Below are 13,996 nucleotides of genomic sequence, written 5' to 3'. Positions count from 1 at the left end.
CACACTCTAGTGGCTGCCTTACAGAGTAAAGTTCTCATATTTTTCGGATGAGTGTACCAGTATGGTAGCATATATTGTAATTGTTTTAGTTTATCATTTACCATGCAGATTTCCATACACCAAGATCATGATGAATAAGTATCTTGCAATTCTTTAGAATACACAAACACAGTCAGCTCAAACTCCAACATCAGCCTAGCAAGATTAAATGTTACATCCATTGTTATATCACTACTTCACAGAGATGCCATTATAACCTATGCATAGGAAGGTTGGGTTATGTTATACATGACAAACATTCCACTTTGCAGTCAAGTGTTAATTTCTATTTGTCCAACTAATCATATTTTTTTGTTTTCTTTTTCTTTCTCAGATTTAGAAGAGTTCCTTCTGTTGATAGGAACACTTGATGATAGAGAAAGCTTTAACCGAATGTTGGGAGAAATAATCTCTAGTAGCGTTACTACATTTATACAACTACCATCAGCTCAGGTGAGTACAACCCTTCATTTAGATAGATAAATTGTAAAAAAAAATTAAAAATATTTTGATGAGTGAATGTTTTCCTCAAATAAATGACAAAGAGCTAATAAAACGTAGGGGTGACTGAACTTGATGGAATGGAAATGAATGCCTTTGTGATTTCACCATAACATTAAACCCTACTTTGGTGGTCATTTTGGATTGGAAAATTGTGGCCATTTTGAATTGGAAAATTGTGGCCATTTTGAATTGGAAAACGGTGGCCATTTTGGATTGGAAAACGGTGGCCATTTTGGATTGGAAAACGGTGGCCATTTTGGATTGGAAAAACGGTGGCCATTTTGGATTGGAAAACGTGGTCATTTTGGATTGGAAAACGGTGGTCATTTTGGATTGGAAAACGGTGGCCATTTTGGATTGGAAAACGGTGGCCATTTTGGATTGGAAAACGGTAGCCATTTTGGATTGGAAAACGGTGGCCATTTTGGATTGGAAAACGGTGGCCATTTTGGATTGGAAAACGGTGGCCATTTTGGATTGGAAAACGGTGGCCATTTTGGATTGGAAAATTGTGGCCATTTTGGATTGAAAAATTGTGGCCATTTTGGATTGGAAAACGGTGGCCATTTTGGATTGGAAAAATTGTGGTCATTTTGGATTGGAAAAATTTTGGTCATTTTGGATTTGAATACATCCTGATAGTGCAGTAACTTTATCATGCCATCTACATGTACTTGTATGTCAGGCTACTAAGAACTTGGTTGTCATTTTCCAGTAACTTGACAATTTATGACAATTGATTTACTGTTGTATTATCATAAACAGTACAGATTTCATGCAATTTGTCTGTATTTGCATTCAATAAAGAATAATAATAAGTAATCATGTTAATGTCACATGAGTGTATATATATTTATTGTATGGTGGTCTAAATTTTTGCATATTAATTTATTTGGGTCACACATTTATTGACACATCAGACTTGACTGCTTTGCATGACATATTTAGCCCCCTCAGTCATGATTTCAAGAGAAAAAAGCCCACCTGACTTCTATGACCCTACTGTGATAGATTTATGATCACCCAAAATAAGGTATTATGGGAAATGTCCCACTAAAAATTATAAAAAACTGTGCTTAAGCAGAGTGCTGCATTCAAATGTGCAATTGAAATATGTGATGCAATCATGATAAATCAGAGATAGGATGAATGTGCGAATGTACGTGACACATTGGGAAAAGATGCACTGTATGCTTACAATTGCTCAAATTGTTTTCAGACCATGTCCTTGGCATTTTCTACTTTCTATCCTGCTGACATATTTGATGGACGCAATTCTAAGGAGCTAACAAAAGAAGACTTGTATCTCCATGACAACCATCCCTTTAATTTCTATAAAAATGGAGAGATAAAGATCATTCGCGAAGTAAGTTGAATCAAGTCACATTGTCTGTGTGAATGTTTTCACACCAGAATTTGAAAGTGTTATTAGTGTCACATTTTATCTGCTAAAACACAATACATACGTGTAATGGCAGATGTAAACTCAGTTATTTCTTCTCTGCTAATCACCAATGTCAAACTTGAAATTTAGAAAGTCATCATCATTGCCTAAATGTGCTTTTGTCATGCGGCGACCGTTGATGACTTTTTGCATTCCAAGCTTTTGCATTGATGGAACATATCAGCAGTGATTTATACATAATTATATAAATGCCACGTTCGAGATGCCAAAATGGCCGACCCTTTGGAACACTAATATTAAGTTTAATCATTTTTCACAAAATTAAACTACTTACTTTTTTTTTTAATTTTGATCAAAAAGTTTAAGTAATGAGAATTTTTGTTAATTTCATCAGTTATCAAAGAGACTAGAAAAAAATATTGACATAGTTTTGTATCTGTCTGTACATGAATCTATAAATTGTTTTTTTCATCTAATTTCTTCTGATACAGAGTGCCAAATCCAATGCCAATACCACCGTGATAACAAAAGTCATCTACCCCTCATATAGCCCACCTGCTATTGACTACAGCTGGAATGTACTAAGAGTTGATGTTACCAATCTTTCAACAATTGTAAGTGTTCTATATTATAAAGTTAAGTATGTGTAAAGACATTATACTGGCATATCAACCAATATGAAAGTGTACTTCCTGATGGCATATTTTGCGATCTTCTCACAATAACTTGTTACATTTTCCTGACTACTTACATAAAGCATAAACAGCATGCTGTAACTTATGGTAATACAGCAACAGATGTCAAATAAATGTATATTATTGACGAAATATTGGCATTTGTGATAGCTCTTTGGGTGTATTATTTGTCTTATACGCCTTTACTCTCCAAAACAAATGCAGGCCTTGATGATCAACAAAAGGTAGACAAAAAAGCCTATCAAGTGACCAATATGGCTGGGCACCAAAATAGATTCTCCAATCCAAAATCTGTCTATTCTTTCCTTACATTGAGGAAGCATCTTGAAAGATGGACATGATGTAAATTCTAGTATTCTACCATCAACCACTTTTATTAGCTCCGCTGTCGACTTTGTCGAGCGGAGTTTATCATATGAGTGATTGTCCGTCGTCGTCGTCCGTGTCAATGTTTTACTTTTTCGACTTCTTCTTGAAAACTACAAGCCTGAATGCTTTGATACTTGGTGTATATGTACCTTGGGTAGACCTCTCTTAGATTTGTTCATTTCATGTTGATATCTTCAATTCTCTAATTTTGGTGAATATTTTTGTCATTTTTGGTAAAAAGTGATATTTTCGACTTCTTGTTAAAAACCGCAAGTGCAATTGCTTTGATATTACATATATAGGTACTACATGTGGACCTCTCTCAGATTTGTTCATTTTGTAATGATATCTTTAATTCTCTAATTTTGGTGAATATTTTTGTCATTTTTGGTAAAAAGTGATATTTTCGACTTCTTGTTAAAAACCAAAAGTTCAATTGCTTTGATATTACATATATAGATACTACATGTAGACCTTTCTCAGATTTGTTCATTTCGTGATGATATCTTCAATTCTCTAATTTTGGTGAATATTTTAGTCATTTTTGGTAGAAAGTGATATTTTCGACTTCTTGTTAAAAACTGTAAGTCCGATTGCTTTGATACTATACATATTGTTCATTTTCTGATGATGTCTTCAGTTCTTTAATTGAAATGTGCATTTCTAACAGCGGAGCTATCTCAGCCGATAGGCTGCTTGTTGTCTTACTAACTGAGCTGGTTATGTATTATTTGAACACCATAGCAGTACTCCAGTCTATGGAGGTCTGTGAGTTGGAAATCTTCGCCTTGTGTGCTGCATCCTTGTTCCTTTACTACTGTTATCTCTGCATCTATAACCTCAGAGAGAAGTGTCATGCATTTCCATCGTCCGTTGGCGTCCACATGAACATTTTACATTTTCAACTTTAGCTTCTTGGTGTATATGTACATTGGGTAGACCTCTTATAGATTTGTTCATTTCATGATATTTTTAATTCTCCAATTTTACTGAATATTTTTGTCTTTTTGAGTAAAACAGAAAATTGTTGACGTCTTGTTAAAAGTTTAATTGATTTAATAATATACATATAGGGACCTCTGGTCAACCTAGCTCTCTCAGATTTGATCATTATCTAATAAAATTTTCAATTTTCTAATTGAAATGTGCATTGCTAACAGCGCAGCTATCTAAGCCGAGAAAAGCCTGTCAGAAAATATTAATTCCTTCGGGAAAACATATAAACTCAAATTATACTCTTGTCTTCATTTAAATTATTAAGTTATTGTTAATTTTTGGTTATTCATGTTCATTAATGATGATTTGCTTTCATTGCAGGTCAACCATCATTTTGATTATGAAATAGACATGCATGAAAGGAAGTACACATTACATTGTTTGTCCAATGAATCAAACTATAATGTTTACTTAATACGAAACCAAGATGGATTCAAAATCCCTTATGGAAATATACATGCTGTAACCGTTATTGCATTGCTTCGTATGGGACTTTTACCGGAAATTCGCGAGTGGTTCTACGACATGTTTGTTCATTTACCCCTGTATGAGGACATGGCGCCATGGAATATAGCATTCATGGCGGGACATTTAGAGTATATTGATTATGATACAAAAGACTTCACTCTTACACGTATGGTACCTGCAGCATATCAGGTAAAGATCATCAACCCCAGTCCAGTCCGGTAATGGAAACTGTTAATAAAGACAGTATAACTTTATATATTTTTTAATAAAGTTTGTCATAAGGTTTAGGTGTGGCATTAATTGCATTTGGCAGTATAAGCACGGTTACTGGAAGAACGGTTAGGAAACTCCATTGTTAGATATGCTAATTATCCATTGACTTCACTTTGATGCATGTCCAACCGCTATCACGTCATCGCTTATATTGCTATCGACGTTCGTTTTTCATGCGTGTCCACTAAATTGAAGAAATATAGCTCATTGAGCCGAAAGATCGATGTAGAAGCCTCATTGAGCCGAAAGATCGATGTAGAAGCCTCATTGAGCCGAAAGATCGATGTAGAAGCCTCATAGACTTTTGTGTGAACATTGTGTGATATTTGAGGTTTCGTTGTTCTTGAAAAAGAAAAATTACCAAAACTAGTTTCAATCGTAACTTTAGACAATAACCCTTTTTTTTGTTAAGGTTAGCGATGTCAGACATTTTGGCTGTCTTTGTCTTAACAGTTCGGAAAAATTGCTGAAAAATCAGATTAAATTGTATTTTAGTACAACGTATTGTTAAATTAATATTTATAGTATGCATTGTTACCATTTCTGTTGGTTAAATACTAGGTTGATGGAGAAAATTTTCATCGTTTCAGTAGATTTGCGTCTGCTTATGTCCAACATGGCGACGAAGATTTGTACCCCAAAATGCATCTCTGGACTTTTCAAGTTTATTTTGTACATTGAATTATAATTTACGAGTCTTTTATGAGAACACTGCGATAGTTTAAACAATGTTAGTTTCATTTTATCAAAGTTTTACATTTTACTTCCAGATAGCAATGTCGACCATCTTGTTTTTTTTCCTGAACCCTGTATATGTGACACAGGAAGTTGTATGGTTTCATAGTGCAGTTTTAATCTGAATATATTGTTTTTATTTCAGTGTTCATATTCCTACTAAATCCTGACAATGCTGTATAAATTGTGAAAATTTGTTACGAAAACCCCAATTGATGGAATCGTAGATGGAATCATGATTACTTAGTAACCATGACGAAATCGTCTTTGAACAAATATATAATTTTATTCAAATTATGATCGCCACAACGTTGGCAGTATGCTAATTCCCTGTGTTTCAAATGATTACTGAGCCACTCATCCTAACAAAAGAAGCGAGACAGTTTCCTAACTGTTCATCAAGTAACCGTGCTATGAGTTGCCTTTTATATGATGGATTTGTATCTAAGTAATCAAAACATTCAGATATGGACAAGGTAAAACTGATCGGATAGCAGAACACTAACGTTGAAATCCATGGCATGTGATTTGCATTGGACAGCTACAAATTGTGCTCTGCTAATCCTTTGTTTGAAGAAAATAAACGGTCTGACTGACTGACGCACACCTACAGATGGACAGACGCATACACCTACAGATGGACAGACACACACACCTACAGATGGACAGACACACACACCTACAGATGGACAGACACACACACCTACAGATGGACAGACGCACACACCTACAGATGGACAGACACACACACCTACAGATGGACAGACGCACACACCTACAGATGGACAGACGCACACACCTACAGATGGACAGACGCACACACCTACAGATGGACAGACACACACACCTACAGATGGACAGACGCACACACCTACAGATAGACAGACACACACACCTACAGATGGACAGACGCACACACCTACAGATGGACAGACGCACACACCTACAGATGGACTGACGCACACACCTACAGATGGACAGACGCACACACCTACAGATGGACTGACGCACACACCTACAGATGGACAGACGCACACACCTACAGATGGACAGACACACACACCTACAGATGGACAGATGCACACACCTACAGATGGACAGACGCACACACCTACAGATGGACAGACGCACACACCTACAGATGGACAGACACACACACCTACAGATGGACAGACGCACACACCTACAGATGGACAGACGCATACACCTACAGATGGACAGACGCACACACCTACAGATGGACAGACGCACACACCTACAGATGGACAGACGCACACACCTACAGATGGACAGACGCACACACCTACAGATGGACAGACGCACGCACCTACAGATGGACAGACGCACACACCTACAGATGGACAGACGCACACACCTACAGATGGACTGACGCACACACCTACAGATGGACAGACGCACACACCTACAGATGGACAGACGCACACACCTACAGATGGACAGACGCACACACCTACAGATGGACAGACGCACACACCTACAGATGGACAAACACACACACCTACAGATAGACAGACTACCTACCTAACAAAGTCAGATAAATAAAAAATACAGAAATCATTATTTGGGTTTATTTTGTGGATAACAACCATTCAAACATAAATACCATATCCTTTCTTCACTTTTTTGCATGAAATTCAAAATTGTTGTGATATATGACAAAATAAAAAAAAATATTTATGGCATTTTATGTATTCTTTAAACAGGTAATGTCGATGCTGATGAACTATCGGAGAACATTACACGATTTTGGAAAATGTCCATTGGACGCACCAAATCAGTATAATTTCCCTTTTATTTCATCCTGTGTTGGAAGTGATTTCAGTGGACCATGTACAGATTCTCGTTTTCCCGTTCCTTGTGGTGATCACACTTGCAGATCAACATATGTTGAGTGTCTACAAGCTTTGAGTGATTTGGAAAACAGACTTCATATTAAACAGTCTGTTATTTCTTGTGAGTACTTTTTTAAAATTTATCTTTAACGTACTGTAAAATGACTAATTTTCACTGGGTTTAAATTTCACTGATTTACCATTTCAGGCATATTCAGTGGGTTTTAAATTCACGGTTTTATCATTTAGATAATGTGTTTTATGCTAAATTTTACATATTCACTGGGTTTTAATTTAGCGCATTTTCCAGTCAGCGAAATAAGCCAAATTAAAACCCAGTGAATAATTAACCATTTTACAGTATTTGTGCAAAGGTTAAAGCTGCATTCTCACTTTGAGTAAACACAGCAAAAACATAACATAAGCGTTCTCTATTAATAAAAACAAACATGGCAGCCCCCAGGGTTTGACCAGACCCCATACAAAGAAGTTTGTTAAGTCTGTTTTAAACTTTTTGGATTTCGGCATTCCTATGATGTACAATGATAAGGTTATTACAAGGATACCGCAAAGTATGAACTGCGCGTCGGTCGACACTCTCGCAGTACTGTCTTCATGCACACTTTTCGGTATCCTCATAATAATATCATGTATTATTCATTATAAAATGACAAATGGCCTGCATTGTCTTCATATTAACACTAGAGGGCGCTGTCATGCCTTATAAAAAGCAAGTTCTCTCAAAAAATGTCTTATTATAGTCTTACTAGTATACTATTTCTTTTTAATCAACAGATTCTAGTTTTACAGAAGATAAAGGTTTGAGTGAAAGTGGAAAAAAAATAAGACAATGGGCTTTTGATTCCAATGGAATAATTGAAAAAAAGAAAAATGTACTTTTCAACACAAACATGCAGCCAGCGTGGTAAATTTTTTTTATAAGAATTGTATTTCTTTTTTTAATATCTTTTTCATTTTTATTATTTAAATGAATATTTTATTTTTTCAGAAAAATCAATTATATACCACATTATATGAACATGAATTATTATATACTATGTATACAAAAAAGGAGGATGAAGTTTTTAACAAATTTTATATTGAGTCAATGCTTATAAATATATTTTCATGTTTTTTAAAAAAAATCCTTTAAGTACAATGTATTAGTGTCAGGTGTTTAGTTTCTGTTAGCAAAAAAAGACATCTATAAAGAAGAGAATTGTATGTTGGTACAATTTCTCATAGTTACAATACTAGCAAAGTTCTGAGTTATGGTGGTTGCCTAGCTACCATGTGAGTGATGTCTGGTCGATTGACGTTGATTCACTTTCAGTCGGTAGAAATATCCAGTTTATATTTTACTATTCCAGGTTGAGTTTTGTCTCGGTAATGTAGATATTCATGTTACCTTTGAAAGTTTACAACATTTTTGTAAAATGTGTTTTTCATTCATAAACACACAATGAAGTTGAACAAAATATAATTTATAAAATTCTGATATACATATATATCTTTGTAAGATACATATACAAGTATTTATATTCAACTAAAAAAACGAGGCAAACAACTGGTTATAAAACTGACCTCCCACAAACACACTTGATAACATACCAACCATGGTGTTATCTGATTATAACTTTTTGTATCATATATGACAAATTTCTTTTCCTGACTTTAATAATTTATTTACCACACTTTCAGTTTTATGAAAATGTTATAAATAATTATGAAAAATGTTATAAATCGAGACATGTCCTCAAACATCTTGTATCAATGTCATATTTATGTAAATTCAAAATTATACCTATAATTGATTTCTAGATATCCAGTTTCTGTATTCTTAAACTCTCAATGCATTGAGTCTCCCTATCCATACTGAAACCAAACTATACTATATTTATAATAGTACCATTTTTATTTATCATGTTTTTTTCTGTACTAGTCTGTTAAAAAGCATGGTAACATCATCTTCCCCCTTATTGTATTTGTAATATATAATTTAGATCATTCCTGTAGATTTATTGTGTTCTTGGTATTATCACATGAAATAATTGATGATTTGAATGAAATTACTGTTGGCCACAGTATTTCAAACCAGAGCAAACTTATTCAAAATATTTGAATAACATAATCGAAGGGGAATCTGAACTGATCACTGGCATTTGGATGTGCTAAAATTATAAAATTTGAATGTTTTAGTACAAATTTAAATCTGAACTGATCACCAGCATTTGGATGTGCTAAAATTATAAAATTTGAATGTTTTAGTACAAATTTAAATTTGAACTGATCACCAGCATTTGGATGTGCTGAAATTATAAAATTTGAATGTTTTATTACAGATTTGAATTTGAACTGATCACCAGCATTTGGATGTGCTGAAATTATAAAATTTGAATGTTTTACTACAAATTTATTGAAAATTCAAATCTTTAAATTACCAAAACCCCTAAAAGTTGTAAGAATATATGAATATTATATTTTCTTTATAAAAAGATACTCTCCAGTATAAATACTCAATATAATTCAATAACCGTACCGGTAGTAGCAGTTTTCTCTTTTGTAAGCTTTCTGACTGGGAATTTCTAATAACCAGAATAGAATATGTTTATACTTTTAAAGTGAAAACATTCTATGTTCAATATCAAACTGACAGAATTGAGTTTGTATGAATATTATTTGGTTGATATGTATTGAATTGCTGACAGACTGAAGAAATAAAACCACATATTCTGTGGCTGATGATGCATTCTGTTTTGTTGACACTATAGAATTTTTGTTCTTGACAGATTTGTAATAAAACTGTACAATAATGTAGATAGAAAATAGGGATATAAAAGTAATAGATGCATTATGCCCATTCAAAATTTTAATTTATAACGTTGAAAGGAAAGTCTGATAAAAGAAATATACAACAAATGTATAACAAGGTCAAATAAAGATATTTTGGGCTCAATGATGCCAGGCGCTTTTAAAAAGAGTGAGCATGTCCTGTTATAGCATGGCTTATAGCTTACCGGGGGGTATATCAGTTTGTGTCATGATCAAATATATGTATTCTATATCAGTCATGCTAATTCCTTTTGTACATAAGCTTATCTACAGTATGGCCAATGATATATTCAGTAATTAGATAGAAATTAAGTTTAAAATTAAATCTTTTTGGGATCACTACAGAAATATCTATACTAGTGTCTGGGTATTTTATAAGAGGAATAAATTTGCAATGGTGTCACTATATTTTACAGGATTTGAATGTTTTATCTAAACTGTTAAACCAAGAGTGTTTCTAGAGAACAATCTTTAGCAGTTACAATGAGCTTCTTAACTATCATAACATAGTTACACAAATGTTCCAAGATGGCATCAATGAGTTCTGGTCTGGTGTAGACCTCAGCTTTTTAACAGAAATTTGAATGATACATGGTGGCTCCATCACTAAACCATGGTTTATTAATATTTGTTGTTTGTGTAGCTTAGGGGTTTAGATAACCTGTATCATACCTTACTCCTTTCTTTAATATTTGAAGGATATTTAACAGAATTCAGGACTTCAATTTGAGAAGAATGGTTACCAAGTTTAGACTTAGTGACCATAATTTGGAAATTGAATTGGGCAGGAGAAAATTTCCAAGAATGGTGGCAAATTACAGATTGTGTAAAAAATTCAACACAGGCATTGTAGAAGATGAAAAACATTTCATCCTTGACTGTTGCTTCTTCACTCAAGAAAGAAATACCCTCTTAGAAGATTGTAAATTAGAAATGTGCAGTACAACTAACCGAAATTTAATATTCACTTGCATCATAAATAGTAGTACTGCACTTGCAAAATACTTAAAAAATACAATTTATAAAACCTAATTGTAATACGTATTTTATATATACCCTTTGATTTGTTTGTAATTTTGAAACTTTTGTTGTTTTTGTTTATTTGTGTTTGTTTTTTTTCTGATCGGTATCCTTACCATACAGCACCCACCCACTGATGGTGCAGTTGTGTAATAAAGTTATTGGTATTTAATCCTAAACTACGCAAGCCAATATAAATTAAGTTACAATCGGTATGATATTTCTACTACCTGAATTTAATGCAATTAAAATGTAGAGTTGCAATTTATTCACGTTTAAACTTTAGGATTTCAGTTTAATTTAAAATTATAAATGGTTTAGTGTTGGCCCATGGTAGTCAGCACATAGAGTAGGATATGTTAACTCTTTACAAAATGTGTTACATTTGTTGATCCTGAGATCCATATATCATTCTCTTATCGATTTGAATAAGTATTTATTTTATTTCAGACAGAGTGCATATAGAATAACTTACAAAAGAATAGAAGAAAAAGATATGGTGTTATAATAAAATACAGTCATAAGTTTATGCTTCAAAATCATAAAAATCAAATTATTTCCAGTACTGCACCAACTATGACTTCCAACAACCTATGTCACTATTATATATTACAGAGACATTGTCATTAGTAGAGGTATAAACGCGTTCAATAAATAACGATACTAGCATTCTATTAGGACAATGGAATGTATGTATTTGATTAACAACACACATTGTACTGACACTGCAATAAAATGAACATCCAAAAAATTTCCTAAAAGTACTGTTATATAGGAAACCCTCGTGGCATTAATTGTTGCCTTTCGAAACCAATACCATAGTTGACAGCAATAAAAACGAGAACAGTAAGTTTTAAATAACAATTGCTTAACTTCAGTGCCACAGTTAAAGCGGGAGGGTCGTCACCTGCGCACGTGCGGGAATTAAGTCCCAAGCGACGATAACAACACACGCTAAGAACGCAAAGGCTCATGGGTAGATGCTTGTTTGTAAACAATGACACGCTATGGCCACCTGACGCATGGGCAGGTGACGACTCCCCCGCTTTAACACATTTTCACAGCAGCAGATTAGCACGAACACGAAACAAGCGTCTCTCGTGATCAACATCAATATCGTCTTTAAGAGCAGGAGAAACTGTGTCAAATAATTCAACAAATACTACTTCTATACTACATAAATAAATTGGTGGTATATTTAACTCAATTTATGACGGTTAGGAAAATACATACATTTTGTTTTCTTAGTGTCATAAATAATATGATCGTTAGCATATATAGCTCACATGTAAAATTTTGATAGAGGGGCAATAAGACATGTCTGCATAGCTAAACAGCCGAGTTGTATTTGGGGATTTGAATAATGTCCAATGGTTTACTCTTAGAAAGCCTTTGAAGCATCAAGGAAACGCACAGACATATTACTTCCCAGGGTGTTGTAATGACGAATAATTTCTTTGAGAACAAGTATACACAAATCAGTTGAGTGTTTCTCCTTAAAACCAAATTGGTTATCTAGAGTTTCAATGTAGGATTCACACCTCACCAGCAGTAGGTGCTCCAAGACTTTAGAAAACACTAATGTTATTGCTATTGGACGATAATTGTCCTGGCTGTTGACATAACCCACCTTATTCTTAATTATTGGCACTAAAATTACCTCTGTCATGCGTTGCGGAATTGTTCCATGAATCGCTGTTATACACATAGATAAGTGTACACTCAGTGTAGAGCTGGCGTATTTTTAATGCTCTGCACTGATCCCGTCGGTACCTCTCAATTTCTCAAGAGGTAGTTTCCTTATTATCATTAATCCAGATTATTAAGATAATCCATCACTTCTGTTTTATGTTTGTCAGACTTAAGAGAATTCAATATACCTTCAAAGTGGTCAGCCAACATATTTGCAATATTCAATTCACCTGTCACACTACCGTTATTGTGTAACTTAATTTTTTGCGTACTTATACAGTCGAAATATAGTTGAAATTCACTTGAATTTCACTTTGTGTAGTCGTTATTTAAAGATGTCTGTTTGGGGATAGCGAGGGCGTGGTAAGGTGGTAATTCCTAAACCTAATGCCAGGACACGTATTCTTTACATTTATTTATTTTATTTATTATTTGACCAAATATTGGATCTAAAAGAGGGTTCATTCATGTATTACATATGTTGTATTTTACGTGTGTGTGTGTGTTCAGAAATTATACTATTTCACCTGATCTGAATATATCTTTAATTCGTGTTTCAATAAATTAATAAACCAGTGAACTGTGGCAAACATAAAGCTGGATTATGTCTGTATCATTTGCTACTTCTGTTCATGGCTCATTTGTTGTGATTGTCTTATTAACTCCCACGAGACAAGAAGTGTGTGGGGGCAGTAGGTCATGAGTGATATTACTGTCACGGGTCTAATTCTAAACACAAAGGTGTTTTATAAAATAATTAGATTTTGGAATGTAGGTGATCTTAGAAGGTCCAAAAGAATGAGGCTAAGGTCCCTCAGCCAAGTTGTTTATCGTTGTCAAAATGCATCAACATTATGCAGGTTGAAAATGGTTAAGTTTATAAAAGTCGCACAACCTGGACATAATAGTTTGAGATGTTTAAAATGATGACTTTATGCGACCAAAATGCCGTTAAAAGCATGTGATTTAAAGCATGTGAAGATAATTTTAATTACACGAACACTCAACTATTGAAATTACAACAACTGGTATGTGTTGCTAGACTACAGATACCACAACGATCCAACACGCTGCTTTTAGTGTGGCTGCGTTCCTGTATAGAGTGAACATGTACC

The 13,996-nt window shown here is 34.1% G+C and overlaps 1 protein-coding gene across 1 annotated transcript in view; it reads left to right on the top strand.

Moving 5' to 3' along the window:
• Positions 1-10,086, top strand: part of LOC144360399 (uncharacterized) — a 61,174-nt gene extending 51,088 nt beyond the window's left edge. The window contains exons 23-28 of the mRNA XM_085493373.1: positions 374-492; positions 1,763-1,909; positions 2,440-2,562; positions 4,330-4,665; positions 7,209-7,458; positions 8,133-10,086. Coding sequence (XP_085349499.1) covers positions 374-492; positions 1,763-1,909; positions 2,440-2,562; positions 4,330-4,665; positions 7,209-7,458; positions 8,133-8,266 — 1,109 coding nt within the window. The 3' untranslated portion in view covers positions 8,267-10,086. The remainder of the gene's footprint in view (positions 1-373; positions 493-1,762; positions 1,910-2,439; positions 2,563-4,329; positions 4,666-7,208; positions 7,459-8,132) is intronic.
• The last annotated feature ends 3,910 nt before the right edge of the window (positions 10,087-13,996 follow it).

This window comes from Saccoglossus kowalevskii, chromosome 18, assembly GCF_978046115.1.
Source record: "Saccoglossus kowalevskii chromosome 18, keSacKowa6.1, whole genome shotgun sequence".
NCBI lineage: Eukaryota > Metazoa > Hemichordata > Enteropneusta > Harrimaniidae > Saccoglossus > Saccoglossus kowalevskii.
The sequence above is the reverse complement of the archived record's forward strand: the minus strand, read 5'-3'. Positions and strand labels throughout refer to the sequence as shown.